Consider the following 26,179-nt stretch of genomic DNA (forward strand, 5'->3'; position numbering starts at 1 on the left):
TTTGAGAACCTCCGAACCTCTAACCCCCGTTGCTGTCTTGCCCCAGTTTGGGGTGCCAAGATGGAAGTCATCTTTCTGGCTTTCTCCTGGAGGTAGCTGGGGGCTTATGGGTGGCTTACAAGATTGGGGCATGGCAAATCAGGGGCTAGAGAGTGGGGGAGCTTGGGACTCAGGTCTGTAACTGCCCAGCCCCTTTTCTCTGCTCTTGTTTTCACTCCACCATCACTCACTCACTCCCCCCTCTCACCCAGGGGAGGAGACCTTGATGAATTCCTCCTCTCCTTCCCACAAAAGACAGACCCAGTGAGTGAATCAGGCAAAGTGCTTATAATGTGTGTTGTGTGAGCGTGGCCTTGGGAGAACATGTGTGCGTCAGGGATGAGGTGGCATTTATATGTGCAGCGACCCTTGGTGTTTCCCTTCCTTGGTGGCTCTGGGGTGTGTGTGTGTGTGCCTGAGTGAATGTGTGTGTGTGAATGTGGGGTGTGTATGTTAGTGGTTTCTACTTCCCTGGGATGCTGACCCAGGAATAGTGGACATGGTCACAGTCCTATGTACAGAGCTTTCTTTTGTATTAAGAAAAAATACTCTTTCAATAAATGTATCATTTTTGTGCACAGACTGTGGGGTCTTTGCCTTTGTTTTCCCATATTGGAGGGAGGGAGGTGTGAACATGAATCAAACCCCAAAAGTTGCTGCTCTGAGAAGCAAACCTGGCTGTTTGGTGAAATGCTAAGGGGTGCTTTCGGCTGTTGAAATTCTAGGATTATACTTGAGGAACATTTCCGGGGGGGCTCGGGCCTTTATCTTTCGCCCCAGCTGTGCTAGGTGCTTAGGTCAACACAGGGGCAATTTTAATTAATAGGAAAAGTGCCGCAACCAATCGAAAGCATCGGGTTTGGGAAACTCACGTGATAAGAGGAAAGCCCTAGGGTGGGAGTGTGAGTTTCAGTGGGGGATGAGGAAGGCAGACCTAGTGAAGGGGAGGGAGGGTTTCAAAGTTGATATTGGATGGAAAGGGCTGCCTATGGCTACCGAGAAAGGAGCAACGTGACCACTACCCCGGGCTCCGCGGGCAGCCCCTCACTCACCCCTTCCCGGGCAGCTCTCCCCCAGCGCAGCAGCCCCCAAGTACTACGCATGCTCCGCTTGCACACGGCGCCGCTGCCGCGCTCGGCTGTGGGCCGCGGTGGGACCCGTAGCCGCCCGGCCGTGCGTGCACTCGCGACGTGACCCGGAAGGGAGCTGCTGAGGAGGCGGGGCCAGGACGGCCGGGCCAGGACGGCGGGGTCAGGACGGCGGGACCAGGACGGCGGGACCAGCGCTGTGTCCCAGCGAGGGTCGAGCCGGGCGGTGGGAGGTGAGAGGTGAGAGGAGAGTTCTGCGCCGACCCGGTACCTGCCTCGTTCCCTCCCCGTCCCTTGCCCACTTGCCGTGGGGCTGACGACAGGAGCCAGGTCTTGCTGAGATTCGCTCGGACCAGTCAGCCTCCTCCGACCGCGCCTCTCTATCCTCACCCCGCCCCCCAAGCCCGTTCCTGTGGCGATGCGGGCGTCCTCTACGGCTCCTGCTGGCCTGCAAGCTCGGGCCTGATCTTGCCACCTACGCCTACCTGCTGTCTCATCCCCGCATCCAGACCTTGCCTCCACACCTCAGTTTATTGCTCCTGTTCTCGGCCCTCCTTCTCCCCCCATTTAGGCCTTTCCGATGGTGTTGCTTCACCCTGCTCATCAGTTGTCCATCGCACATCTCTCGTTACCTCCCTGTCCTGCCCCCCATGCTAACTGGACGCCTACCCCCATCGAGGTCCACATCCCATGTTTCCCCTTCTCTTCACGCCTTTCTTCTATTCTCATCTTCTATCCCTGTACCCCAACATGACCCCTGCCCTGATCACCATTTCTTCATCTTGGTTTGTCCTCCGTTCTTATCCTCATCATTCCCTGTGTCCCCACACTGCTTCATAGTGTTTCCTGACCACTAGCATAGCCATCACCCCACATGTATTTATAATCCTTTCTGGCTTAATAGCGTTCCGTTTATCTGAGGACTGATCCTACCTTCTCCTTCTCTAAGAATAATAATATTAGATTCTGTTTACTAAGCGCTCACTGTATGTTAGAGGCTGTTCTAAATGCTTTATATAGTGATCTTAGTTTTTACAACAACTTCGTGAGTTGGGTATGAATATTATTACCATCTTGCAGAGGAGGAAACTGAGGTGTAGAAGTTAAGTAACCTCCAAAAGCATGCACACAGTAAGTGAAAGAGCCAGAATTCAGAGTCCCATTTATCTGACTCTGAATCTGTACTATTGATATATTGCCTCTCTAGAACTCTACTGTCTCCTGACCTCATTCCCTAGCCTTCAACTCCATGATTACTATGTCTGTCTATAACTACCTGACTTAGAGCCTCACCGTACCTACTGCATAAGTGCCAGGTGGGACCTGGTTTTTTTCTCCCATGATTTTACTTGGCCCCCTAGTCCCCTCCCCCTTTCCCAATATTCTCATACCCCTTTCCCATCCAGCCATCTGCACGTGGGGGCCTCCTTTCATCTCTGTTCTCTGTATCTACTGTGGCCTACCCTTTTATATCCACAGTCCAGTTTTACCCTGTCATTTATACTCCTTGTCCCGCCACTTCCCCATCCTGACTTTCCTGGCTTGTTCTGGCGCCACTGTCTCACAGGCTGCTGTCCTACCTGCTCACCCGTGTCATCCTTCTAAGTCCTGATCTGTACCCCTCAGCCGCCCTACTGTTCTGCCCAAATTGTCCTGATTAACTGTCAACTCTTCTTGTTACCTTGCCATTTATTCTTCTCATCCTCTTTTGTAATTTCTTCTATTTCTTAAATCTTTTCATTTCCTTCTATTGCTGTTTTTCACTCCAGTCTCCTTCTCTTATAAATCCCAAAGTATGTTCAAGTTATTCATTCCATCCTATTCTTGGCCTTTTCTCTTTGGCCTCTAAATTCCATGCAACCTACCAATCACCACCCACCCTGTCTACGCCTCAAGATTCCACCCCCTTCATGTAGCCTTTTCCCTTTCCAACACAGCCTCTGTCTTTCTCCTTGTGCGTCCCAGGAAGTCAGGATGGTGGGGGAACGGCGCCCTGGGGACCTCATGGTGCCCTTGGGGCCCCGGCTGCAGGCATATCCTGAAGAACTTCTTCGACAGCGGCCTGGGCATGATGGGCGTCCTGAATACCTGATCCGATGGAGTGTCCTGAAGTGTGGAGAAGTGGGCAGAGTGGGTGTGGAAGAGGGCAAGGCAGAGCACATCCTCATGTGGCTGTCAGCCCCCGAGGTCTACGCCAACTGCCCCATGTTGTTAGGTGAGCGGGCATTATCTAAGGGACCTCAGCATGAAACAGCTGGGGGTTCCGGAAGCTTTCCCCAAGATCCAGGAGGCCTGGATGATGTGGCAATGGGAGAGATGGAGGCTGATGTGCGGGCGCTGGTGCACAGGGCTGCCAGGCAGCTGGCAGAAGGTGGGACCTCGAGCCTCACGGCTGCTGTGCTCCACACCATCCACGTGCTCAGCGCCTACGCCAGCATCGGGCCCCTCACTGGTGTCTTCAGGGAGACAGGCGCCCTAGACCTGCTCATGCACATGTTGTGCAACCCTGAGCCTCAGATCCGTCGGAGTGCGGGCAAGATGCTGCAGGCTCTGGCAGCCCACGATGCTGGTAAGAGACAGCCAGGGGAAGAGGGTAAACACTGGGGAGAATGAGGCTACAGGAGTAAGAACAGGAAGAGGAGGGCTTTCCCAGCTCTGTGAGAATACCTAGTATTTGGTGGACATCAGTTTCATTGCACAGAGAAAAATATAAAATAAGCTATCACAGGTGCATAAACAGGATAAAATGATAGCACCTGGTTTATCTGTCCATTCTCAGTGCAGTGGCAGAGAAGAGAAGGGAATAAGTTTATATTTTTAAACTGGTTTGAGGTTTCTTAGTTGGTTTTGAAATCAGTTTGGTGGGTTATAACCAACATTTAAAAAAATGTAAAATATCAGTACATGGCACTTAGTAATGTAGGTTTGTAACCTGAAGTACATGTTTCAGTTTCATATGTGTGCACTTGTATTAGGTTACCATGTAAAATGTGTGTTCCTGTGAGTCTCAGTCACAGAGAAGTTTGAAAGCCTCTGGGGGTAGGGGATAGAGAGTCTGGGGGAAGGCAGCGGGTAAGTAGTGGGGATTGAGGAGAAGATACAGATTGGCTGTGGATTACAGGGAGTCGGGCTCACGTCCTTCTGTCACTGAGCCAGCAAGATGGCATCGAGCAGCACATGGATTTTGACAGCCGCTATACTTTGCTGGAGCTGTTTGCAGAGACCACGTCTTCTGAGGAGCACTGCATGGCCTTTGAGGGCATTCATCTGCCTCAGGTACCCTGGCAGCTGTGGGGGAAATGCTGTGTACAAGGCCTAGGGCATCATTTCTGAAAATGTGGTTCAGGACTGCGTCAGCCTGGGGAGCTTATTAAAATGAAGGTTCGTGCTACCCTCCCCACTCAGAATCTCTGAGACGAGAATCAGGAATCTCTGTTTTAGGGCACTCCTTGTGTGTTTCTTCTATAAATCACAGTTTGAGAACGACAGGTATGGGGATGAGGCCTTTATCTTTTTCTGGAGAGGATGATATTGAGGGGAAAAGAGAGGGGCTAAAGCCGGGAGAAGAGGAGCCTACACCATGGACTGTGTCCTCCAGATCCCAGGAAAGCTGCTCTTCTCCCTGGTGAAACGCTACCTATGTGTCACTTCCCTGCTGGATCAGCTGAATAACAGTCCAGAGCCAGGGACTGGAGACCGAGGCTCCCAATCCTCAAGGGAGGATTTTGGCCGGAAGAAAAGCCGGGGGCAGCGGGAGCTGGAGTTCAGTATGGCTGTGGGCAACCTCATCTCAGAGCTCGTGCGGAGCATGGGCTGGGCCCGGAACTTCAGTGAACAGGCTGCATCGCCACCCCGGCCAACCCGGTCCATCTTTCAGCCCGGCATTTCAGGCCCCAGCCTTTTACTCCCCACCAACGTTGCCACCCCCAGGAGGCAAGGGCGGGCCTTTCGCCAGCGCGCTGAATTCTCTAGCCGTAGTGGCTACGGCGAGTACATGCAGCAGACCCTGCAGCCGGGCATGCGAGTGCGGATGCTGGACGATTACGAGGAGATCAGTGCCGGGGACGAGGGCGAGTTCCGGCAGAGCAACAATGGCGTGCCCCCTGTGCAGGTGAGCAAGAGCGCGGTGGCGGGCCACCGTTGGGGGTCTGTCTTGGGTGGGGCATAGCTGGGGCATCCACACAGGGGACTCCTGCAGGCCACCCAAGGAGAAAACCCCAAGAAAATTGGAATGGTTTAAAGGGGGTCAGTGATGGAGAGGGAGGCTGTTTGGAGGGCTGAGAAAATCTGGCAGGAGTGGGTGGGCTGTGAGGTCAAGGAAACAGTTATTCCTTCCCACCCAGGAAGCAGAACTGACATGTTCAGACACCCTGACCCCCACCAGTGGAGCTGGCTAGGAGGGAGTGTGGGCGCGGAGGCCATCCGGATTAGGAAGAGATGAGAGGCAGGGCCTACCTGCTACGGGAAGGGAGCCTTTTGCTGAACGGAGGTTTCCCAAGCCTAGCCAGGTGTGCCCCTGAGGACTGTGTGTCCAGGTCTGGGTCCAGCCACGTCCTCTCCAGCCTGCACAGGTCAGGGTTCACAGGGTGGAGCCCTCTGTCTTCTTCTCTCTTTCTTCCTCCCTCCGTACTAGGTCTTTTGGCAGTCGACGGGCCGTACCTACTGGGTGCACTGGCACATGCTGGAGATCCTGGGCCCCGAGGAAACTGCTGAGGATATGGCTTCAGCAGCTGTGGAGAAGGGGGCGGGGGCCACTGTGTTGGGCACAGGTGAGCCATGGAGGGGACATGGACGTCGTGTCTCTGAACGGAGGAGGAGTGGCTGGAATGAAGCCCTTCCCGACCAGGAACTCCCCTACAGATTCAGAAATTCAATCTGTTCCTGGAGGAGCTGAGGCCGCTTATGCCTGTCTCCTCAGCACTTCCCTCCTGGGACTGGAAGCCGGTGGATGGGCTCTACTCTTTGCCGTACCTCCAGCCCGAGCCTCAGAAGAACCAGGAACTGGGATACCTGACCCAGGCTGAGTGGTGGGAGCTCCTCTTCTTCATCAAGAAATTGGATGTATGTGAGCAGCAGCCAATTTTACAGAATCTTCGGGAGAACCTGGATGAGGTATTACAGGCCTGAGATACCTGGGGGGTTTGGAATGGCATTGGAGGCGGGATCCTCTAAGGTAGTTCGCCATATGGGACTGCCTAGGGGAAGGCTGAAGCGAGAGGTTAGAGAGCCCGAGGGGTCCTGCTGGGGGAGGAGGGAAATGCGTGGAGGGTCTAGTATGTAGCAGGTGTGCAAGGCACGGTGGGAGGTGGCCACCCTTCTATTCCTGTCCCCGGGGCCTTTGCGTTTGCTCCTTCCTAAAAAATACATACCATTCTGTTGCCAGACCCTGGATGAGAAGGCCCTAGGTGAAATCTCCGTGCCCATAGCGATGGCTGAGGATCTGCTGCAGGTTCTCAGTAATCGGTTTGAGGGCAGCGCCCTCAGCGACCTGCTCAACTCCCAGATCTACACCAAGTACGGGCTGCCACCCAAGGCACTGAGCAGCTCGTCTTCTTCACGAAGTCACTCCAGTTCCCCAGATCTGGAAGAGGAGTCCAAGTCAGAGGCCAACTTCTCAGAGGAAGAGGCTGAGTCCCCCAAAGCAAAGCCCCTTAAGTTAGAGGCAGAGCCTGCCAGGGGAAAAACTGAGCCCCCCATGGCACAGAGTGATTCACAGCTGTTTAACCAGCTTCTGGTGACTGAGGGGATGGCTCTGCCTGCCGAGATGAAGGAGGCAGCCAGTGGTGAGTCAGGTGCTGGGAGGGGAGGCCAGAGAGGTTGGAGCAAGTCCCGGGTGGTCCCAGAGAAGTGGGTAGTCAGGGCAGAGGGCAAGCCGTGGAGGGAGGTCACTTTTGTATGGGAATATGCTTTGGAAGCGTGCATCCATTTTCCTTCATTCGACCTTGATTATCTGTAATTGATCACTGCTCCCTTTCTTCAGTATCCCTGGAAAAGGAGGGTCCGTATTCCAGAGGATCGTCATCTTCATTGCTTGACTATTAAATCCCTCACACTGAATTGGGAAAGTTCTAGGTGCAAGCTACAGTAGTGAACAGTGTGTTAAAATGTCAGTAGGATAACTGGACTTGACCTTTAAAGATTTCCAACGTGAAGGTGCCACAGTTTTTTTAAGGCATTGTCTTTCCCTCACCGCTTTCAGAAATGGCTAGAGCCTTGCGGGGTCCTGGGCCACGCAGTTCCCTGGATCAGCATGTGGCAGCGGTCGTGGCCACTGTGCAGATATCCAGCTTGGACACAAATCTGCAGCTTTCGGGACTCTATGCCCTCTCTCAGGCCGTGGAGGAAGTCACTGAACGGGACCACCCTCTGGTCAGTCCCGACAGATCCCTAAGGTTAGAACCGTGGAGAGGTGGAGGGGGTTATGGTTTAAGCTGTCAGTGGGGGAGGATGGTGGGGAAGGGAAGGAGCTATGAGATCAAGAGTTAGAAAGGCTAGGAGGAAAGAAGGGTCAGCCTGAGGAGTAGCTGAGCAGGAGGGTGGAATATTAACGATGGTTAATATTCTTGGAGCATTTGTTCTGTGCCAGGCCTTGTGCTTAAAATTTTATAAGCATTCTCTCATTAAATCCTCCTATCTCCAGAGGAGAACTTGATGCTGTTCTTATCCATTGTGTGGGTCAGGAGCTGAGGCTTAGAGAATTTAAGTAACTTGCCCAGTTTGACAGATAACAGAGCCAGGATTCAAATCTAGGTCCTTTTGGCTTTTGAGCTTGAGTTTTCTTTTCTTTTTTCTCCCCTCTTTTTCCTCCCTCCCTACTTTCTATCTATTAAAAAAATTTTAAGTGCTTCTTATACAAATAATACACAACTGCATTCTTATTTTAAAAGATCTAAAGAGTATGAAAGAATAGAGAATGAAAAGCCAAGGTCCGTTTTTAACCACTGTTGTCATATCCCAGCATATATCTTTCAGACCTTATAGAGATTGACATTTGTTAGTGTGTTTTCTGAGTTTGTATTTTCATATATGTGATCACACTCTGCCTGTTTCTGCAGCTTTCCCCCTGCATGCAGTATGTCTATACTCAGTATGTCAGTCTGCATGGCGCTGCCCCATTCTTCACTACTGCCTCGGACTCTGCAGTATGATTATATCCAAGTTCAAATATAGCGTTCTTTTTCAAAATTTTATTTTACTGAAGTATAGTTGATTTACAATGTTGTGTTAATTTCTGCTGTACAGCAAAATGATTCAGTTATGCATATATACTTTTTCATATTCTTTTCTCTTATGGTTTATTACAGGATATTGAATATAGTTCCCTGTGCTATACAGTAGAACCTTGTTGTTTATCCATTCTATATATAATAGTTTGCCTCTGTTAATCCCAAACTCCCAATCCTTCCCTCCCCCATTCTCCTCCTCCTCTTGGCAACCACAAGTCTGTTCTCTCAAATAGTGTTCTAATCGATCTGTTTTTCCTCATGTCTGCCAGCACTGGATATTAATCATTTAAAAAAATCTATCAGGTTGGCAAAATTTGAAGTGATTGGTATCTCCTTGTTTTAATTTCTTAGTTCTAGAGAAGTTAGGCATATTTGCACGCATTGTATTTCTTCTGCTATAAATATTCTTATCCTTTGCCCACTTTCTTATTGGGTCTTATAGTCTTTTTTTTAATGTATATTTCTTAATTAGTTAATTTATTTTTGGCTGCGTTATGTCTTCGTTGCTGCTTGTGGGCTTTCTCTAGTTGCGGCGAGTGGGGGCTAGTCTTTGTTGCGGTGCATGGGCTTCTTATTGCCGTAGCTTCTCTTGTTGCGGAGCACGGGCTCTAGGCGCATGGGCTTCAGTAGTTGTGGTGCGCAGGCTTAGTAGTTGTGGTGCACGGGCTTAGTTGCTCCACGGTATTTGGGACCTTCCCGGACCAGGGATCGAACCTGTGTCCCCTGCATTGGCAGGCGGATTCCTAACCACTGCGCCACCAGGGAAGTCCTTGGTCTTAGCCTTTTTAAAAAATTTGCAGACATTCTGGATATTAATCCATTACTTCTGTTTCAAATATTTTGCTTGTCTTTTTCTTTCAAAATCATATTAACTTAATTTTCTGAATATAAAATACATGCTCACTGTAAGAAAAATAGAAAATTGTGAGGATAACAATCGTCTGAAAACCCTTTATGCAGAGATAGTCACTGTTAACATTTTAGTAAACATCCTTACTTATATTTATTTATTCATATTCATATGCATTCATATGTATGTTAACTTGTTTGTAGTAAATCGTGGCTGCAGAGAGGGATATTTATTTAAAGCACGTTCGATTCATGTTGTAGTTATCATAAATCTCATGAGAGAAGACAGAAAGCGTCTCTACATGGGGAGGGGCTGTTAGCACTCTGGCCGCTGGTCCCCATTGGCACCTGGTCGAGTTAGGGCTCTATGGACCCCAGGACCTCTGGACCTCGAGTCCCCAGTGCGACGACAACAAAAAAGACAGAGATAAACACAGAACTTTCTCAGTGCTTTTATTTGCCTTATTTCCCAGAATTTCTCTTTTTGTCCCCCTTTCCTTCCTATTTCCCAGGCCACCTCCTCAATATGCATCTCTGTCACTGTGGAGAAAAATGTCAGTTCCAGCCTTTTTCCTCTTGTGATGCTCACTGTGATCTAGGAACTCTGGAGACACTTCTTCCTTCCCTTCAGATCAGCATTTCCACTGGACCCTTTCTCTAGCTTATGTGGCTGGGCTCTTAATTTTGTGGATAGTATCTTTCATTGTGCTGAAGTTTCACATTTTCATGTTGCTATATTTTCAACTTTTAAAAAATGGCTTCTGGGTTTCAAGAGGGTCTGTTCCATTCTAGGATTATAAAAATATTTCCTTATACTTTCTAAAAATATTTATGATTTTACTTTTCACGTTTATTTTAAAATCTGTTCGTGGTTTATTTTTGCAAATGGAGTGAAGCAGAGCTCCAGCCTTCATTTTTTCACGTAGATAGCCACATGTCTCTGCCTCACGTTTTGTATGGTCCTTCCTGTCCTCACTGTCTGAGATGCTATCCTTATCTCTCTTCTCATCTATTCATCTGTTTGGCTACCCTGTATTGTTTCCAGAGTTCTAATTATTGTAAGTTTATATTTTGATAAGTAGTAGGCAAGTCTACAATTATTTCTTTCCAAACATTTCTTGACAATTCTTGCATTTTTCTCTTCCTATACCTAAACCTGCCTGTCATTTTTTTTTTTAAACCTTTTGGGCATTTTGATTAGCATTATACTAAATTTATAGATTTATTTGGAAAGATGAACCAGAGATCATAACGTGTTTGCAGTACTCCCTACTTGATGAGGTGAAGAGCCTGAGACAGACTGCAGAGGAGAGGGCAGCAGGACTGGGACTGAGGCAGGGAGAGTAGGTTGGAGTGGGGTGGGGGGTGATGGACTGGATCTTGGTGGACAGGGTTGGGCGGGCAGTCAGACATGACTCTTGGGGTGGGGAACCCCGATGTCTCTTCTCTCTCAGAGAGAAGCTAGTGAAGACGCTGGTGGAGCTGCTGACCAACCAGGTGGGAGAGAAGATGGTGGTGGTGCTGGCCCTGCGCCTCCTCTACCTGCTCATGACCAAGCACGAGTGGCGCCCACTCTTCGCCAGGGAGGGTGGCATCTACGCTGTGCTGGTTTGCATGCAAGAATATAAGACTTCTGTCCTGGTGCAGCAGGCAGGGCTGGCGGTGAGTGGACCGGGCCTGGAGGTAGAGAGTGATGGGCAGGGTGGGCGGGTTGGGAGTGTGGCTGATCTCGAGGAGGTTCTCTGGTGATTCGGACAAGGAGGAGACATTGGGATGGAAAGATGGAGGTGGATGGAAGAGATCCAGCTGGACAGTCTTGGAGATTGAATGTGTATTTGGAGGAAGGGAGAAGGATGTTTGTGAGAATGACTCCCAGGTTGAAAATTGAGCAGCAGGGGTGGATGAGGTGGTCATTTGCCAAGGGGGAGAATGTTGGAGGAGGAAGAGGTGTGGAGAGAAGGTCAGGTTGAATTTCTAGGTATACTGACTTTCCCATGGCTTTTTAGTTACAACTAGGTGTCTGATTAAAGACTAAATTTATAGATGTGACAGAGTATTTTTTAACCCTTTTGTCTGAGTGGTACCAGTACACAGAAAATACCTCCTCACCAGATGTGGGTAAAGCCCAGCCAGCATTGCCATTGCCTTGCCTGCCCCCGGGCCCAGAGAATGGTGAAAGGAGGCCCTCGTTCAGGCAGGAAGAATTGGCTTCCTGAGTACTCCAGACAGAAGGGCTGGCTGGTAGGGAGGTATGGGCAGGGGACAGGTAGGCCTCGTCCAGAGCAGTTCTGAGAATGGATTCCGGCAGTGTAACGGCAGCAGCATGGACTGGAGCACAGGTGCTCTTAGGGCAGGCTTCCCAGGGAGAGGCCGGGAGGCTCATCCTTTATGGGGCCAGCCTGGTGCTGCTCCTCCCAAGAGCAGCCAAGCATTCCTAGTTGAGGCCGTGTCTGCTCAAAAAATTCCCGGATCCTTTCGAACCGCATGACCAAAATACGACATTTGCCTCTAAATTTGAACTCTTGCCCTATAACAGAATTGCATCTTTTTGTATATAACTTAAGGTCTACAGAATTCAGCTTGGGGGAGGGGGAGGTAGCCAAAGGGAAAAAGCCTCATTATGAGGTAGCATTTGCTTGAAGGGTCCAGCCCTCGCAAGGGCGATCGTCCTGAGAATTATTTCTAGTTTACTTCATCCTTAGAAGGTTTCTTCTCAAGAGTCAACCCTCTCACTAGCCAAGACATTCTCCACCCTGATGGTTTAGTGTTCATCCTAATTTAAGATTCTCTTTAGTACCAGCAAACAAGTTGGCCTATTACCAGTAATTTTTCCTATAATTCCAGCTGCTCTGCCTGTGAGTCAACCCAAGTAACCTCGTCCAGGCAGGCTGGATACTGCCTTTGGAGGCCAGGGGACATAGGGGTGGGAGTGTTGGCACACAGGTGCTAGCGGCAGTTGGGGGAATGGCCGAGGTGGCGTGGGAAGTGGGTGCGGAGATCGAGGAGAAGGGGGACAAGGAACTTCCGTATTTGGGACCCGGCAGCAGAGAAACTCCAGAGAGGTAGGACGACCAGGAGGACAAGAAGTTATGGAACTCAAGGGAAGAGTGGTTTTTCAAAGGGAGGAGTGGCCAAGCGAGATGGAAGACAACTTAAAGGAAAGCCTTGAAGGCAAGTAGAGGCTGTGAAAGGGCTCTGTCCTGAGGGGAAGCTGCGGAGGGGCGGCCACCCCAGCACTCAGCGAGCCTCAGTGCTGGCAGAGAGAAGTTACAGGCTCACATTACCATGGAGCCTTAGGTTTTTTTTGTTGGCTTTCTTTTCTTTTCTTTCTTTTTGATGTCCCATCACTACCTCTTTCATTTCTGTTTGCAAACAGCTCAGCTGCCCCAAAGTTTGAGGCCTAGAATGACGACCCGGCTCTCCCCTCCTCTGCATGGTGGCGTTGCCCACTCCTGACTCTGCCTTCACATCCCCTCGCAGGCACTGAAGATGCTGGCCATTGCCAGCTCCTCGGAGATCCCCACTCTTGTTGCCGGCCGAGATTCTATCCACCCTTTGTTTGATGCCCAGATGACCAGGGAGATCTTTGCCAGCATTGACTCGGCCACACGCCCAGGCGCTGAGAGCCTGCTCCTCGCCGTCCCTGCTGCCGTGATCCTGATGCTGAACACGGAGGGGTCAGGACCTCCCCTTCCAAACTCCAAACTCCTGCTAAGCCCCAAGCCCTGCTGCTCCCCTGCCCAGGTCTCATGCATTCCACAGAAATTCCCCTCACATCGTTGCCTCTGGATGAAAAGTGGTGACCCTCTCTGGCTGTTGTTAGAAGAGTGGCCAGTAGTTGAGGGTAGGGAGATTCCAGAGAGATCAGAGACACCTGCTCTTCCTTCCTGGAGTTGGGAGGAGTGACCTGAGGTCAAGAGGCCAGATGTCTGTCCTCAGGGGGTCCCCCGGAGCCCCACCCTCCCCAGCTGCAGGGCTTCTCCCTCCAGGAAGTTGGCTTCCTGCTTCCATTGCATTCACTCTCTTTCAACTTCTTCCTGGGTCACCTTCCTCCTCCCAGGTGCTCCTCCGCGGTGAGAAACGGCCTGCTTCTCCTCAACCTGCTTTTGTGTAACCACCACACTCTGGGAGACCAGATCATAACCCGAGAGCTGAGAGACACCTTGTTTAGACACTCAGGGATAGCACCGGGGACAGAAGCCATGCCCACCACACGCACCATCCTCATGATGCTTCTCAATCGCTACTCGGAGCCACCGGGCAGTCCCGAGTGTGCAGGTACCATCAGGGAGGCGGTGGTTGTGCTGAGGAATTGGTCCCCGCCCGTGGCCAGGAGGGCTCAGGTTTACATCCTAGTACCGTGCTGTAAAGACACGATGAACCTTCAGGAAATGAATGAGGGTTTTGGTGCTCAAGTTAGGTCTCAAGTAGAACTTCCTGACCAAGAGGAGAGGGGGACTGTAGAATAGGTACAAGGAAATTGTCTTCTCTGAATGGCTTTAAACATAAAAGGGTTCCCATCTGTCTGGGCTGGGTTTGGTCCGCTCTTATTGGACACTGGAAGGTTGGTTGAAATGACTTCTAGAGAGGCCTTCTGTAGAGGAATTGTAGCTTATGGTACAGAAAGTTGGTGACTAGAATGTGAAATACTGATGCCATAGGGAAGAAACCTTTTGTATTTAACAAACAAGTGAAACCTGGAAGTATAAGGGCAAATCAGAATAAGCACTGTGTGTCTTTTAGTCGGTACATCTGAAGCCACCATGCTAGGTAGTGTAGGGAAGTGACTGTAGTAGCTAATAGTTACTGACTTGTGTAATAGCAAAGCTGACAGTTAATAATAAAAGGTAGTTGTGTGACTATGAGATTAAAACTGTGCTGTTTAGACAGTTTTTGTCATACTAATTTTTTTTACAGATGTAGTTAGGTATATGTTTGGTGCCAGAAAAGAAAATCCCCCACAGTTGAGTAGAAATTTCAGACATCCTCACAACGGGAGGAAAATTGGGGCGCAGCGGTTATTTTCTGCATCTGCCAGTTTCTCAGTTTGACCAATTTGTATGACTCTCCTTCCTACCCTTTTTTGCCTCCTGTGTGTCTGAGCAGCAGCACTGGAGACACCTGGCACCCAGGGCCAGGATGGGTCCCCTGAGCTACTGATCCGATCCCTGGTGGGGGGCCCGTCTGCAGAGCTCCTCCTGGACTTGGAGCGTGTGCTATGCCGAGAGGGCAGCCCAGGGGGTGCCGTGAGACCCCTCCTCAAGCGCCTCCAGCAGGAGAGCCAGCCCTTCCTCCTGTTTCTGCGGACCCTGGACGCCCCCGGGCCCAACAAAACTCTGCTGCTGACGGCGCTGAGGTGAGAGGCCAGCTCAGGGGCACCCGTGCGTTGGGGGCAAGGGCAGCTGGCAGACTGCAAGGACTTCACCTGTTTCCATCCCTTGCCAGGGTCATGACCCGGCTTCTGGATCACCCGGAGGCCGTGGTCCTTCCCTGGCACGAGGTCTTGGAGCCCTGCCTCAACTGTCTGAGTGGCCCTAGCAGTGACTTTGAGGTACCAGAGCCCTGGCAAGGGTGGGGGAGGGAAAGGCAGCCTCTGGACACCAGCTGCCTAGTGAGGTTCTGGAGGGCACAGCACAGCCTTCCTGGATGAGTCTGGAACCTGGGAGGGGTGTGTAGGAAGGAGACCAGCGTCATCTGAGCGTCTCCAGAACTGAGGCCTTCTGGCTGCACCTGAATTTTAAGATTCTGGGTTTAGGAGAAGCCCACGTTCACCAGTCCACACAGCCCTTGCTCTCCGCCTTTGGGGTTTGTGCCTTGTGGAGCAAGGCTCAGACACCGAGGTTGGCTCCTGAGATAGCTTGGTCCTGGCAGGAAGAAGCCCGGGGAGCTACGCTCGAGCTCTGCCCCCGCCAACTCACTCTGGAGTCCCGGCACCCCAGTGTTCTGTGCCAGCCCGGCTTTGCTACTCTGCTTTCAAGTTCTCCAAAATCTCAGCCACCACATCCCCATTTCTAAACCCACCCCTCAGCCTGTACAGCCTGCCCTTTGTTTCCCTACGTTAATCTCTGTGGCTCTGGGCCAGATTGTTCAGGAGCTGCTCTGCTTCCTGTATCGCCTGGCTTCCATGCACAAAGACTATGCAGTGGTGCTCTGCTGCCTGGGAGCCAAAGATGCCCTCGCCAAAGTCCTGGACAAGCACTCGGCTCAGCTGCTGCTGGCCTGTGAGCTGCGGGACCTGGTGACAGAGTGTGAGAAACACGCCCAGCTCTATAGTAACCTCACCTCCAGCATCCTGGCTGGCTGCATTCAGGTGAGGAGGTGTGTGGGTCCGGAGCTGAGAAGTAGGCCAGAAGCAGGGGAAGGTGGTTCAGTGCATGTCCCTGTTTGGCATAAGTAGTAGCAGATCTAGGGCACTTGTTCCCCAGCCTTTACCCCACATGGTTCTGTTCTGCCAAAATTTGGGAAGAAAGGTGTTGAGTGTTCTGTTGCCCCTTGATTCTTTCTCCACATGTGTTTCCGTGTCTCTGCCCCCTCCCCACACCCCTTCTCTCCGATGTCCGGGCTGCAGATGGTGCTGGGCCAGATCGAAGACCACAGACGAACCTACCGCCCCATCAACATCCCCTTCTTTGACGTGTTCCTCAGGCATCTTTGCCAGGGTTCGTGCCCCCATCTACTTTCTCCTGCTGCCACCCCAGCATCTGTTCCTCCCTTCCCTTCCTGCTCCCTAGTCCCCTTCCTTTCTTCTCTATCAACTAACCAGGCTTCTTGCTTGCCTGCAGGCTCCAGCGTGGAGGTGAAGGAGGACAAGTGCTGGGAGAAGGTGGAGGTGTCCTCCAACCCGCACCGGGCCAGCAAGCTGACGGATCGCAACCCCAAGACCTACTGGGAGTCCAACGGCAGCACCGGCTCCCACTACATCACCCTGCACATGCACCGCGGTGTTCTTGTTAGGTGTGAGCGTGCCCATGTCCATGTGTGCCCTCACACGTGCATGTGCACACACACGAATATTCTGATATGCCCCAGTACACATCCTCAGAGGATTGCCCACATACACACAACCCCGACTGAACCCCTATGCCTGAGGGACACGCTGAAACCCATTTTGTGCAGTGAACATAGACACGTTGGCCTAATCTCCCTGAGCTAAGTGTAGACCTCCCCTCACTCCCCAAGCCTGAGCCGTGCTCCCCCTACAGGTCACATGTCACTGCCCTGTGGTTTTGGTCGAGGGAGAGCAGTGACTCACTTATCCACACCTCCCGTGGGCATTTGTTTATTGTGTACTCTGAGCCAGGCACCCTGCATGGGTCTGGAGCTGCACGGACAGTAAGATAAGGGGCCCGTCTTCAGGGAACTTACAGTCTTGTTGGGGAGCCAGGCTGGAAAATCAGTAAGAAATAGAGTAAGAAAAAAGTTACGGTTGATGTGTGCACTGGATCCTGACGCCAACTGAGAGCTCAGAGGAGGCTGCCGGAAGGAGGGGCTGACTGGGTTAAGTTTGCAGTAGAAATTGACGAGGTAAATAGAGGGCAACGAATACTCCAGGCCGAGGGACAGCGTATGTGCAAAATGGAAGCAAGAAACAATGATGTATTGGGGGGAACTTTAAGTAATTGTGTTTGGCTGGAACGAAGGGTGTGTGTAGTGAAGTGGCAGGAGAGGAAGCCAGAGGCAGAGCCGGACCACAGAGTTGTGTGATCTGACAACTTTGAGCTTTATTCTGAAACTTGAGGAGCCACTGAAGGATTTTAAGAGGGAAAGAGACGAAAGTAGGCTTTTTAATTTAGAGAACGCTGGCAGTTTTGCGAGTTTGGGTGGCAGGCTGGGGGAGAGTTGGAAGGCTTACTGAGTGATGAACGTTCAGTGAGGCGGAGGGGACGGAAATAGATGGTGAGGAGGTGGTGGACTGGGAGAGCTTGAGAGGTGGCGTCTACAGCGCCTGCCGCTGACTGGATGAGGGCGGCCGCGAGGGAGAAGTCATGTGTTCTAGTTGGAGAACTAGGTGGATGGCAGTTTTCTTTCCCAGGAGAGAGAAATAGGAAGAGGAGCAGGTTTCTGCAGACAAGACGACCGGTCCGTGTGGGCATGTAGGCTTGGAGGTGCCTGTGGGCGCGACATAGAAATGTCTGTTGGGTGCATGGCGTGAAAGCTCAGGAGAGCGATCTAGGGTAGAGATGTGGATTTGGAGTCATTAGGGTGTGAACTTTCAGCTGAAACTATGGGTATAAATGAAGCCACTTTGGGAGAGGATAAAGGGAAGAGCGGGGGTCTGGGGAAAACTGACGCTTAAGCAGAGGACAGGAGTCTGAAGAGGAAGTGGTGGGCTGAAGTTCTGAACCAAGACCAGGGCCCTGGTTCTCACTGATTCCTTTTTCCTCTGCCAGGCAGCTGACTCTGCTGGTGGCCAGCGAGGACTCAAGTTACATGCCGGCCAGGGTGGTGGTGTTTGGGGGTGACAGTGTCAGCTGCATCAGCACGGAGCTCAACACGGTGGGGACCCTGTGCCCCGCTTCCCCTTACTCTCCATTCTTCTGTTGGTCCCGAGGCCTTATCAGAAGGACCCAGTCTGTGGGGAGCTCCCACATCCCTTCCTCCCAGGCAGGCACTGCCTCGTAAGCAGCGAGACTAGAATTAGAGCCGTGGGGGCGTGTAGATCCACGGGCGCAGGGCGGGAGAGGTGAAGGGCACACACTGTCACAGACTTGGTTGCTGTCAACAGTCCTTCCCATTCCGCTTCTGCAGGTGACAGCTCTCTCTCTCTACCTCTTCTCCCCTGCCCCACCAGGTGAACGTGATGCCCTCCGCCAGCCGGGTGGTCCTCCTGGAGAACCTGAACCGTTTCTGGCCTGTCATCCAGATCCGCATAAAGCGCTGCCAGCAGGTGGGGCGAGGGCAAAGGCTGGGGGCTGGGGACCAGGAGGAAGCACAGGGTCTCCGCAGTGCCTGGATTCTCCAGCATTCAGGCCAGGCTCAGGCCAAGGGTCCTCCTTGGTCTGCTTGTGGATGGCCCAGGAACCTGTTGAGTTCCAGAGATGTGGGAATGTCTCCAGGGAGCCGAGGGTGTGAGGCCTGTGCACATTGCAGGGCGGCATCGACACCCGGGTTCGGGGCGTGGAGGTCCTGGGCCCCAAGCCCACTTTCTGGCCGCTATTCCGAGAGCAGCTGTGTCGCCGTACATGTCTCTTCTACACAATTCGGGCACAAGCCTGGAGCCGGGACATTGCGGAGGACCGCAAGCGCCTCCTCCAGCTCTGCCCCAGGTGAGTGGGCAGGAGGCAGGCAGGGAGGAGAGGGGATGGTTAAGGGAGCAGGAGATGTGCTTCAGGGGAGTCTGAAGGGTAAAGCGGCAGCTGGGATCGGGGACAGAGCAGAGATGAGAAGTGTGTGCTGAGGCGGGGAGCAGGGGGAGCTGGGTAAGGGACTGGCTCGGCGCGGGGTGATTGGGAGTTGAGCGTGCTTGAGTGGAGGCCTCAGGGAAGTCTTTAATCCTTGACCAGACACTCTTTGTTCCCAGACTGAACAGGGTTTTGCGCCACGAGCAGAATTTTGCCGATCGATTCCTCCCTGACGACGAGGCCGCCCAAGCACTGGGCAAGACCTGCTGGGAGGCCCTGGTCAGCCCCCTGGTGCAGAACATCACCTCCCCCGGTAACCGTCCCCACCCCTGGCCCAACTAACCCGCTCCTCGTAATTATTCCCAGGGCTGACCTGAGTTAATGCTCTTGGGTTCTTTTGGTTCCTGTCTTTATCCCTGAAGGCTTGTCACCTCAGTGTTCCTCTCCTTCCTGCCCCAGGGACTGCTCCCTGAGACTCTGGTATTTGAATTCTCCCCCCGCACAACCTGTTCCCATGTCCCCAGACTCCAGCTGAAGCAAACCTTGGTGAGGGGAGGACGAAGGCCCCGCTGCCCCCAAATCCTTTTTGTACAGTCACTCCTCCTCTGTCCTTCTCCTGGGCTCTCCCTTCCCCATCACCCATGGAGACCTGTTCCTGACCCATCTTCTTTTAGATGTGGAAGGTGTGAGCTCCCTGGGGTGGCTGCTGGATCAGTACTTAGAGCAAAGAGAGAGCTCTCGGAACCCCCTGAGTCGAGCAGCAGCCTTTGCCTCTCGAGTCCGTCGCCTTTGCCACTTGCTGGTGCACGTGGAGCCTCCTCCTGGGCCTTCTCCTGAGCCTTCCACTCGGCCCTGTGAGTCCCAGTCATGGCCAGTTGAACTAAGAATCTGGGCAGCGGTGATATCTGACTCCTCTCTCTCCTGGGTTTTACTCATCCTTTCTGCTTTGCCATGGGCCTTCCAAGGGGTCAGTTCCCAGGACGCTGGGACTCGCCCAGGGGCTGAGGTGAACCCCGTCCTTTGACCTCTGTGTCCACAGTCAGCAAGAACAATAAGGGTCAGGACCGGAGCCCTGGGCCTTCACCAGTTCTTCCAAGCAGCAGCCTGAGGAACATAACCCAGTGCTGGCTGAGTGTGGTGCAGGAGCAGGTGGGCAGAGGGAGCTGAGGTCGGGCGGGAGTGAGGCTGCTGGGCTGCCCCTTGGATGCAGTGTCCCCTCTCTCCTCAGGTCAGCAGGTTCCTGGCTGCGGCCTGGAGGGCGCCAGACTTCGTGCCCCGCTACTGTAAACTCTACGGGCGCTTGCAGAGAGCAGGCTCCGAGCTCTTCGGGCCCCGAGCAGCCTTCATGCTGGCCCTGCGCAGCGGCTTCTCGGGCGCCTTGCTACAGCAATCCTTCCTCACCGCTGCTCACGTGAGTGCTGGGAACCGCCGGCTTCCCAGTCCGTTTCTGCTCTGCCTTTTCACCTCCTTCCACCCGCCACCCTTCTACTCCACTCCCTCTTCATGGTTTGCTGCTGCCCTTCCCATTGCCCCCAGATGAGTGAGCAGTTCGCCAGGCACATCGACCAGCAGATCCAGGGTGGCCTGATGGGTGGAACCCCTGGAGTGGAAATGCTGGGGCGGCTCCAGTGGCACCTGGAGCCCATCATGGTCCTCTCTGGCCTGGAGCTGGCCACGACTTTTGAGCACTTCTACCAGTGAGTGCAGGGCTGGAGAAGTAGGGCATGGGAGGCATAGAGTCTAGAGACGGGGGAGACTTGAGTCTTAGAGGGAAGGTGAGGGAGGAGCAGTGGGGAGGAGAGATTAAGATGCAGAGATGGCCGTGGCACTGGTGGGAAGGACGAGGTGAGGGATGGCCTGTGACACAGGCAGGCTACAACAGAGGTACCTACGTTCTGGAGCAGGGGGCCATGCTGAGCACCCACACTGAGGCTCGGCCTGGGCTGTGCGCGCTGCAGGCACTACATGGCGGACCGTCTCCTGAGCGTGGGCTCGAGCTGGCTGGAGGGGGCCGTGCTGGAGCAGATCGGCCCCTGCTTCCCCAACCGCCTCCCCCAGCAGATGTTGCTGAGCCTGAGCACCTCGGAGGAGCTGCAGCGCCAGTTCCACGTGTACCAGCTTCAGCAGCTGGACAAGCTGCTCTTGGAGCAGGAGGATGAGGAGGAACAGGGCCTGGAAGAAGACGAGGTGAGAGCAAGGGAAAGAGTGGGAGAGCAGGAGAAGACTGGACCAAAGAAGGGAACCCAAGAGCCCTTGAAATCCTTCTGTCTCTCAGGAGGAAGAGGAGGAAGAGGAGGCTGAGAAAGAACTATTTATCGAAGATCCAAGTCCAACAGTTTCTGTACTGGTCCTGTCACCACGCTGCTGGCCGGTCTCTCCACTCTGCTACCTGCACCATCCCAGAAAGTGCCTTCCCACAGAATTCTGTGATGCCCTTGACCGCTTCTCCAATTTCTACAACCAGAGTGAGGAGATAGGGACAGGCAGTTGGAGATTGGGGTGAGATTTGGGGTGGCATCTCAGAGAGGAAGAGAAGAGGATCTTTGGACAGGAATGTGTAGATATGAAGAAAAATAGTCTCTAGAGAGAACCATCTCCTAAGGAAGGGTGGAAAAGTGTGGGTTACATCTTCATTAATTTCTCTCATTTTCTTCAACTTTGTATGAATTTGTTCTATTTTTCTTTTTATAACTTCAAGTTGCATGCTTACTTAAGTTTTAGTCCTTTCAGACTTCTGATTTTCAAATGAAACTATTTAAGCTATTCATTTCCCTCTCAACATTACTTTTGGCTGCATTCAGTAAGTTTTTTGGTTTTATTTATTTTTTTTTAGTTTTTTTGGACGTATCATTAGTATTCAATGAAGTGCACAAATCTTAATTATAGCTTAATGAATTTAACGTCCATATGCCCTCCCATAAGCACTCCCCAGATCAAGATGCAGAACATTTCCAGTACCCCAAAAGGCTTCCTCCTTCATGTCCCCTTTCTAGTCAGCATCTTCTTCCAAGAGAAATTATTCTTTTTCCGTTTATCATAGATTTTTGCCTTTAAGCATCAGGTAAGTGGAATCATAGAGTGTGTATTCTGCTGTGTCTGATATCTTTCACACAACGTCTGTGGGAGTTATTCAAGCTGTCAGTTATGTCATTACTTTGTTCTTTTGCATTGCTTACTCATATTCCACTGCATGAATGGTGGACATTTGGGATGTTGCATAAGTTTTTATCATGTAGTATTTTATTATTGTTTAGTTCTAAGAGTTTTCTAATTTCCATTTTATTTCTTTGACTTACTAGTTTTTTTGAAGTATATTTAAAAATATTTATTTATTTGGCTGTGTTGGGTCTTAGTTGCGGCATACGGGATCTTTCCTTGAGGCACGTGGGCTTTTCTTTAGTTGTGGTGCACGGGCTCAGTAGTTGCAGTGTGTGGGATCTCTAGTTGTGGCATGCAGGCTCCAGAGTGGGTGGACTCTGTAGTTGCAGCACGTGGGCTCTTTAGTTGTGGTGCGTGGGCTTAGTTGCCCTGTGGCATGTGGGATCTTAGTTCCCCGACAAGGGATTGAACCTGTGTCCCCTGCATTGGAAGGCGGATTCTCAACCACTGGACCACCAGGGAAGTCCCGGAAGTATATTTTTAAATTTCCAAACTTTTATTTTGCTTAGTTATCTTTCTGGTTTAGACTTTAACCTTCATTCCCTTGTGGCCAAAGAACATGATTTCTATGATTCTGAATCTTTGCAATTTATTGAGACTTCCTTTACGGCCCAGTAGATGGTCAGATTTTATAAGTGTTCTATGTATGATTAAGAAGAATGTGTATTCTTCAACTGTTGGATATAGATTTCTGTATATTCCACTAAATTGACCTTGTGTTGTTCAAATCTGTAACCTTACTCATTTTTGTCTGTTTGCTCTATTACTTAAAGAAGTATGCTAAAATCTACCATTATGATAGTGAATTTTTAAACTTCTAATCATGTCAGTTTTGCTTTATATATTTTTTGACTGTATTAGCAGATACAAGCTTAAAATCATTTAACAGTGCTGTCCAATAGAGCTTTCTGCAATGATAGAAAAGTTCTTTTCTGTGCTGTTCAATATGACAGCCATTTGTGTCTGTTGAGCTCTTGAAACGGGACTAGTGTGACTGAGGAGATCGATATTTAATTTTATGTACTTTAACCAGTTTAAAGTTAAATAGCCACATACGACTAGTGGCTACCGTAATGGACTATGCAGGTTTAGAATCTTCATGGTCAGTTAAGCCTCATTATTGTGAAATGACCATCTTTCTTTCTAGTAAAGTTTTTTCTCTTAAGGTCTATTTTTATCTGGTATTAATAGTATACCAGCTTTCTTTTTTAAAAAAATTCTTTTGGGCACGCCACACGGCATGCAGGATCTTAGTTCACCGACCAGGGATGGAACCCGTGGCCCCTGCAGTGGAAACGTGGAGTCTTAACCCCTGGACCACCAGGGAAGTCCATATACCAGCTTTCTTTGATTAGTATCTTTCTAGTATATCTTTTTCTATCCTTTTACTTTTTTTTTTTTTTGGATTCATCCTTCTTTTAGGTCTCTTTTATTGTGGTAAAATATGAATAGCAAAGTTTGCCATTTTAACCATTTTAAAAAAGTATAAAATTCAGTTGTTCCTTGAAAAATTTTTTATTTGGAAATAATTCAAATTTACAGAAAAATTGTAAGAATAATATAAAGAGCACTCATATATTCTTTATCCAAGTTTACTTTTTGTTACCTTTTCACTCCATTTGCTTTTATCATTTGTTCTTTGTGTACATATACATATCTATAAATGTGTATATGTATGTATATGTGGCATGTGTATACTTTTTTCTCATGAACTGCTGCATATATGCTGGCTCTTTGCCCCTAGATAATACACATTTCCTCAGAATAAAATCTTCTCTTATAAAACCGCAGTACATTTATTACTTTCAAATATTTAACATTCATATAATACTTTTAATCTATTTTCCATATTCTAATTTTGTCAATTACTCCATAATCTCTTTTTTTTTTCCAGTCCAGGAGAGGATCCAGTCTAGGATCACCCGTTATGTTTAGTTGTCATGTCTCTAGTCTCCTTTAGTCTGGAACAATTCCTCGACCTTTCTTTGTCTTTTACAATGTTGACATTTTGGGAGAATATAGTCCTTTAAAATTTTCTAAGTAGTTCCTATCTTAAGTTGGTATATTTCCTCATGATTAGATTCAAGTTATGCATTCCTGGCCAGAGTACTAACTGATATTAATACTTCTCAGGGTATTACATCTGGAAGCACAGGATTACCATCTGTCCCTTGTTTGTGATGTTAATTTTGACAACCTGGTCAAGAGGTTGTTTGATTTCTCCACTATATAGTTAATATTTTTTCCCTTGCTACTATTAATAAGCAATCTGAAGGTCCTGCTGTATAGCACAGGGAACTCTGCTTAATGGTATGTGGCAGCCTGGATGGGAGAGGAGTTTGGCGGAGAATGGATACATGTGTATGTATGGCCGAGTCCCTTTGCTGTGCACCTGAAACAATTCACAACATTGTTAATTGGCTATACTCCAGTATAAAATAAAAAGGTTAAAAAAAGTAAGCAATCTGTTGGCAGCAGTATACTTTAAAACATGCCAATATTCTACTCTCATCAGAATTTCCCCCAGTAGCATTTTACTTTTTTTTCTTTTTTTTTTTTGGCAGCCTCTGTGACTAGCGGATCTTAGTTCCCCAACCAGGGATTGAACCCGGACCCCCGCACTGAGAGCGTGGAGTTCACCCTTCTTACTAATTTTAAATTTTAGTAATTTCATATACACAAAAGAGTATATAAAATGTACAGGTTGGGCTTCTCTGGTGGCTCAGTGGTTGAGAATCCGCCTGCCGATGCAGGGGACACGGGTTCGTGCCCCGGTCCGGGAAGATCCCACATGCCGCAGAGCGGCTGGGCCCGTGAGCCATGGCCGCTGATCCTGCGCGTCCGGAGCCTGTGCTCCGCAACCGGAGAGGCCACAACAGTGAGAGGCCCACGTACCACAAAAAAAAAAAAAAAAAAAAAAAAAATGTACAGGTAAAGCCAAAAAAAAAAACAACCAAGGAACACCTTTATAGATGTGATTCTGCCCTGAGGTTTTATGCATTTTATTATTTTGGATTTTAAAAATTCCTTTTTTGTCTCTATCAGTTTTGGAAGTTATGCATTCTATTTCTATAGTTGATTGCCCTTATTTTATTTTTTGTTTTGTGGTACGCAGGCCTCTCACTGTTGTGGCCTCTCCCGTTGCAGAGCACAGGTTCCGGACGCTCAAGCTCAGCGGCCATGGCTCACGGGCCCAGCCGCTCTGCGGCATGTGGGATCTTCCCGGACCGGGGCACGAACCCGTGTCCCCTGCATAGGCAGGTGGACTTTCAACCACTGCGCCACCAGGGAAGCCCTGCCCTTATATTTTTAATGTAAACTTAACTTGTTACTATCACTTCCCATCTTCCTGAACAATAAAAGGACCATAGAAAATCTTAATTCCAGCTCTAACTCCCATCTTGTATCTTTTTTTACCTCCCATCTAGTCATCATTATTATTGTTTTATTCAGTTTGGATTTACCATCATACCAATTGCTTTAGTCACCATTCCTCTTGCATTAAAAAAATATATTTTATTTATTTTTTTGGCTACGTCAGGTCTTATTTACAGCATGCAGGATTTTTTTTTGTGGCATGCAGGCTCTTCATTGTGGTGCATGGGCTTTTCTCTAGTCGTGGCGTGAGGGCTCCGTAGTTGTGGCACACAGCCTCTGTAGTTGTGGTGCACAGGCTCCAGAGTGCGTGGACTCTGTAGTTTGCAGCACGTGGACTTTCTCATTGAGGCATGCGAGCTCGGTAGTTGTGGTGCACTGGCTTAGTTGCCCTGCGGTGTGTGGGATCTTAGTTCCCCAACCAGGGATTGAACCCACGTCCCCTGCATTGGAAAGCAGGTTCTTTACCACTGGACCACCAGAGAAGTCCCTCCTTTTGCATCTTGATCCTTCTTTCTGAGTTCAATTTTCTTCCTAAAGTACATCCTTTAGAAGTTTTTTTAAAAATTTTTATTGGAGTATAGTTGATTTACAGTGTTGTGTTACTTTCTGCTGTACAGCACATGAATCAGTTATACGTACACATATATCCACTCTTTTTTAGATTCTTTTCCCATATAGATCATAACAGAGTATTGAGTAGAGTTCTCTGTGCTGTATAGTAGGTCCTTGTTATCTATTTTATATATAAGGACTATGTAAATGTCAATCCCAATCTCCCAATTTATCCCTACCCCCCTTCCTTCCTGGTAACCATAAGTTTGTTTTCTACATCTGTGACTATTTCTGTTTTGTAAGGAAGTTCATTTGTACCATTTTTTTAGATTCCACATATAAGTGATATTATACAGTATTTGTCCTCTGTGTGACTTATTTACTTCACTCAGTATGACAGTCTCTAGGTCTATTCATGTTGCTGCAAATGGCATTATTTTGTTCTTTTTTATGGCTGAGTAATATTCCATTGTATATATGTACCACGTCTTCTTTATCCATTCCTCTGTCAGCAGACATTTAGGTTGCTTCCATGTTCTGGCTATTG

At 49.8% G+C, this 26,179-nt stretch overlaps 1 protein-coding gene across 1 annotated transcript in view; it reads left to right on the forward strand.

Annotated features, from left to right (window-relative positions):
* Positions 1 to 1,229: 1,229 nt before the first annotated feature.
* The window catches only part of CUL9 (cullin 9), a 38,146-nt gene continuing 13,196 nt past the window's right edge, over positions 1,230 to 26,179 (forward strand). The window contains exons 1-26 of the mRNA XM_067006243.1: positions 1,230 to 1,367; positions 3,093 to 3,696; positions 4,249 to 4,403; positions 4,726 to 5,238; positions 5,761 to 5,896; positions 6,046 to 6,239; positions 6,511 to 6,910; positions 7,327 to 7,519; positions 10,657 to 10,864; positions 12,683 to 12,879; positions 13,263 to 13,480; positions 14,309 to 14,558; positions 14,648 to 14,753; positions 15,285 to 15,512; positions 15,771 to 15,861; positions 15,985 to 16,156; positions 17,593 to 17,698; positions 17,994 to 18,089; positions 18,293 to 18,468; positions 18,723 to 18,856; positions 19,218 to 19,397; positions 19,583 to 19,692; positions 19,772 to 19,954; positions 20,080 to 20,240; positions 20,502 to 20,730; positions 20,819 to 21,008. Coding sequence (XP_066862344.1) covers positions 3,102 to 3,696; positions 4,249 to 4,403; positions 4,726 to 5,238; positions 5,761 to 5,896; positions 6,046 to 6,239; positions 6,511 to 6,910; positions 7,327 to 7,519; positions 10,657 to 10,864; positions 12,683 to 12,879; positions 13,263 to 13,480; positions 14,309 to 14,558; positions 14,648 to 14,753; positions 15,285 to 15,512; positions 15,771 to 15,861; positions 15,985 to 16,156; positions 17,593 to 17,698; positions 17,994 to 18,089; positions 18,293 to 18,468; positions 18,723 to 18,856; positions 19,218 to 19,397; positions 19,583 to 19,692; positions 19,772 to 19,954; positions 20,080 to 20,240; positions 20,502 to 20,730; positions 20,819 to 21,008 — 5,221 coding nt within the window. The 5' untranslated portion in view covers positions 1,230 to 1,367; positions 3,093 to 3,101. The remainder of the gene's footprint in view (positions 1,368 to 3,092; positions 3,697 to 4,248; positions 4,404 to 4,725; positions 5,239 to 5,760; positions 5,897 to 6,045; positions 6,240 to 6,510; positions 6,911 to 7,326; positions 7,520 to 10,656; positions 10,865 to 12,682; positions 12,880 to 13,262; positions 13,481 to 14,308; positions 14,559 to 14,647; positions 14,754 to 15,284; positions 15,513 to 15,770; positions 15,862 to 15,984; positions 16,157 to 17,592; positions 17,699 to 17,993; positions 18,090 to 18,292; positions 18,469 to 18,722; positions 18,857 to 19,217; positions 19,398 to 19,582; positions 19,693 to 19,771; positions 19,955 to 20,079; positions 20,241 to 20,501; positions 20,731 to 20,818; positions 21,009 to 26,179) is intronic.

This window comes from Kogia breviceps, chromosome 10 (assembly GCF_026419965.1).
Source record: "Kogia breviceps isolate mKogBre1 chromosome 10, mKogBre1 haplotype 1, whole genome shotgun sequence".
In the NCBI taxonomy this organism is placed as follows: domain Eukaryota; kingdom Metazoa; phylum Chordata; class Mammalia; order Artiodactyla; family Physeteridae; genus Kogia; species Kogia breviceps.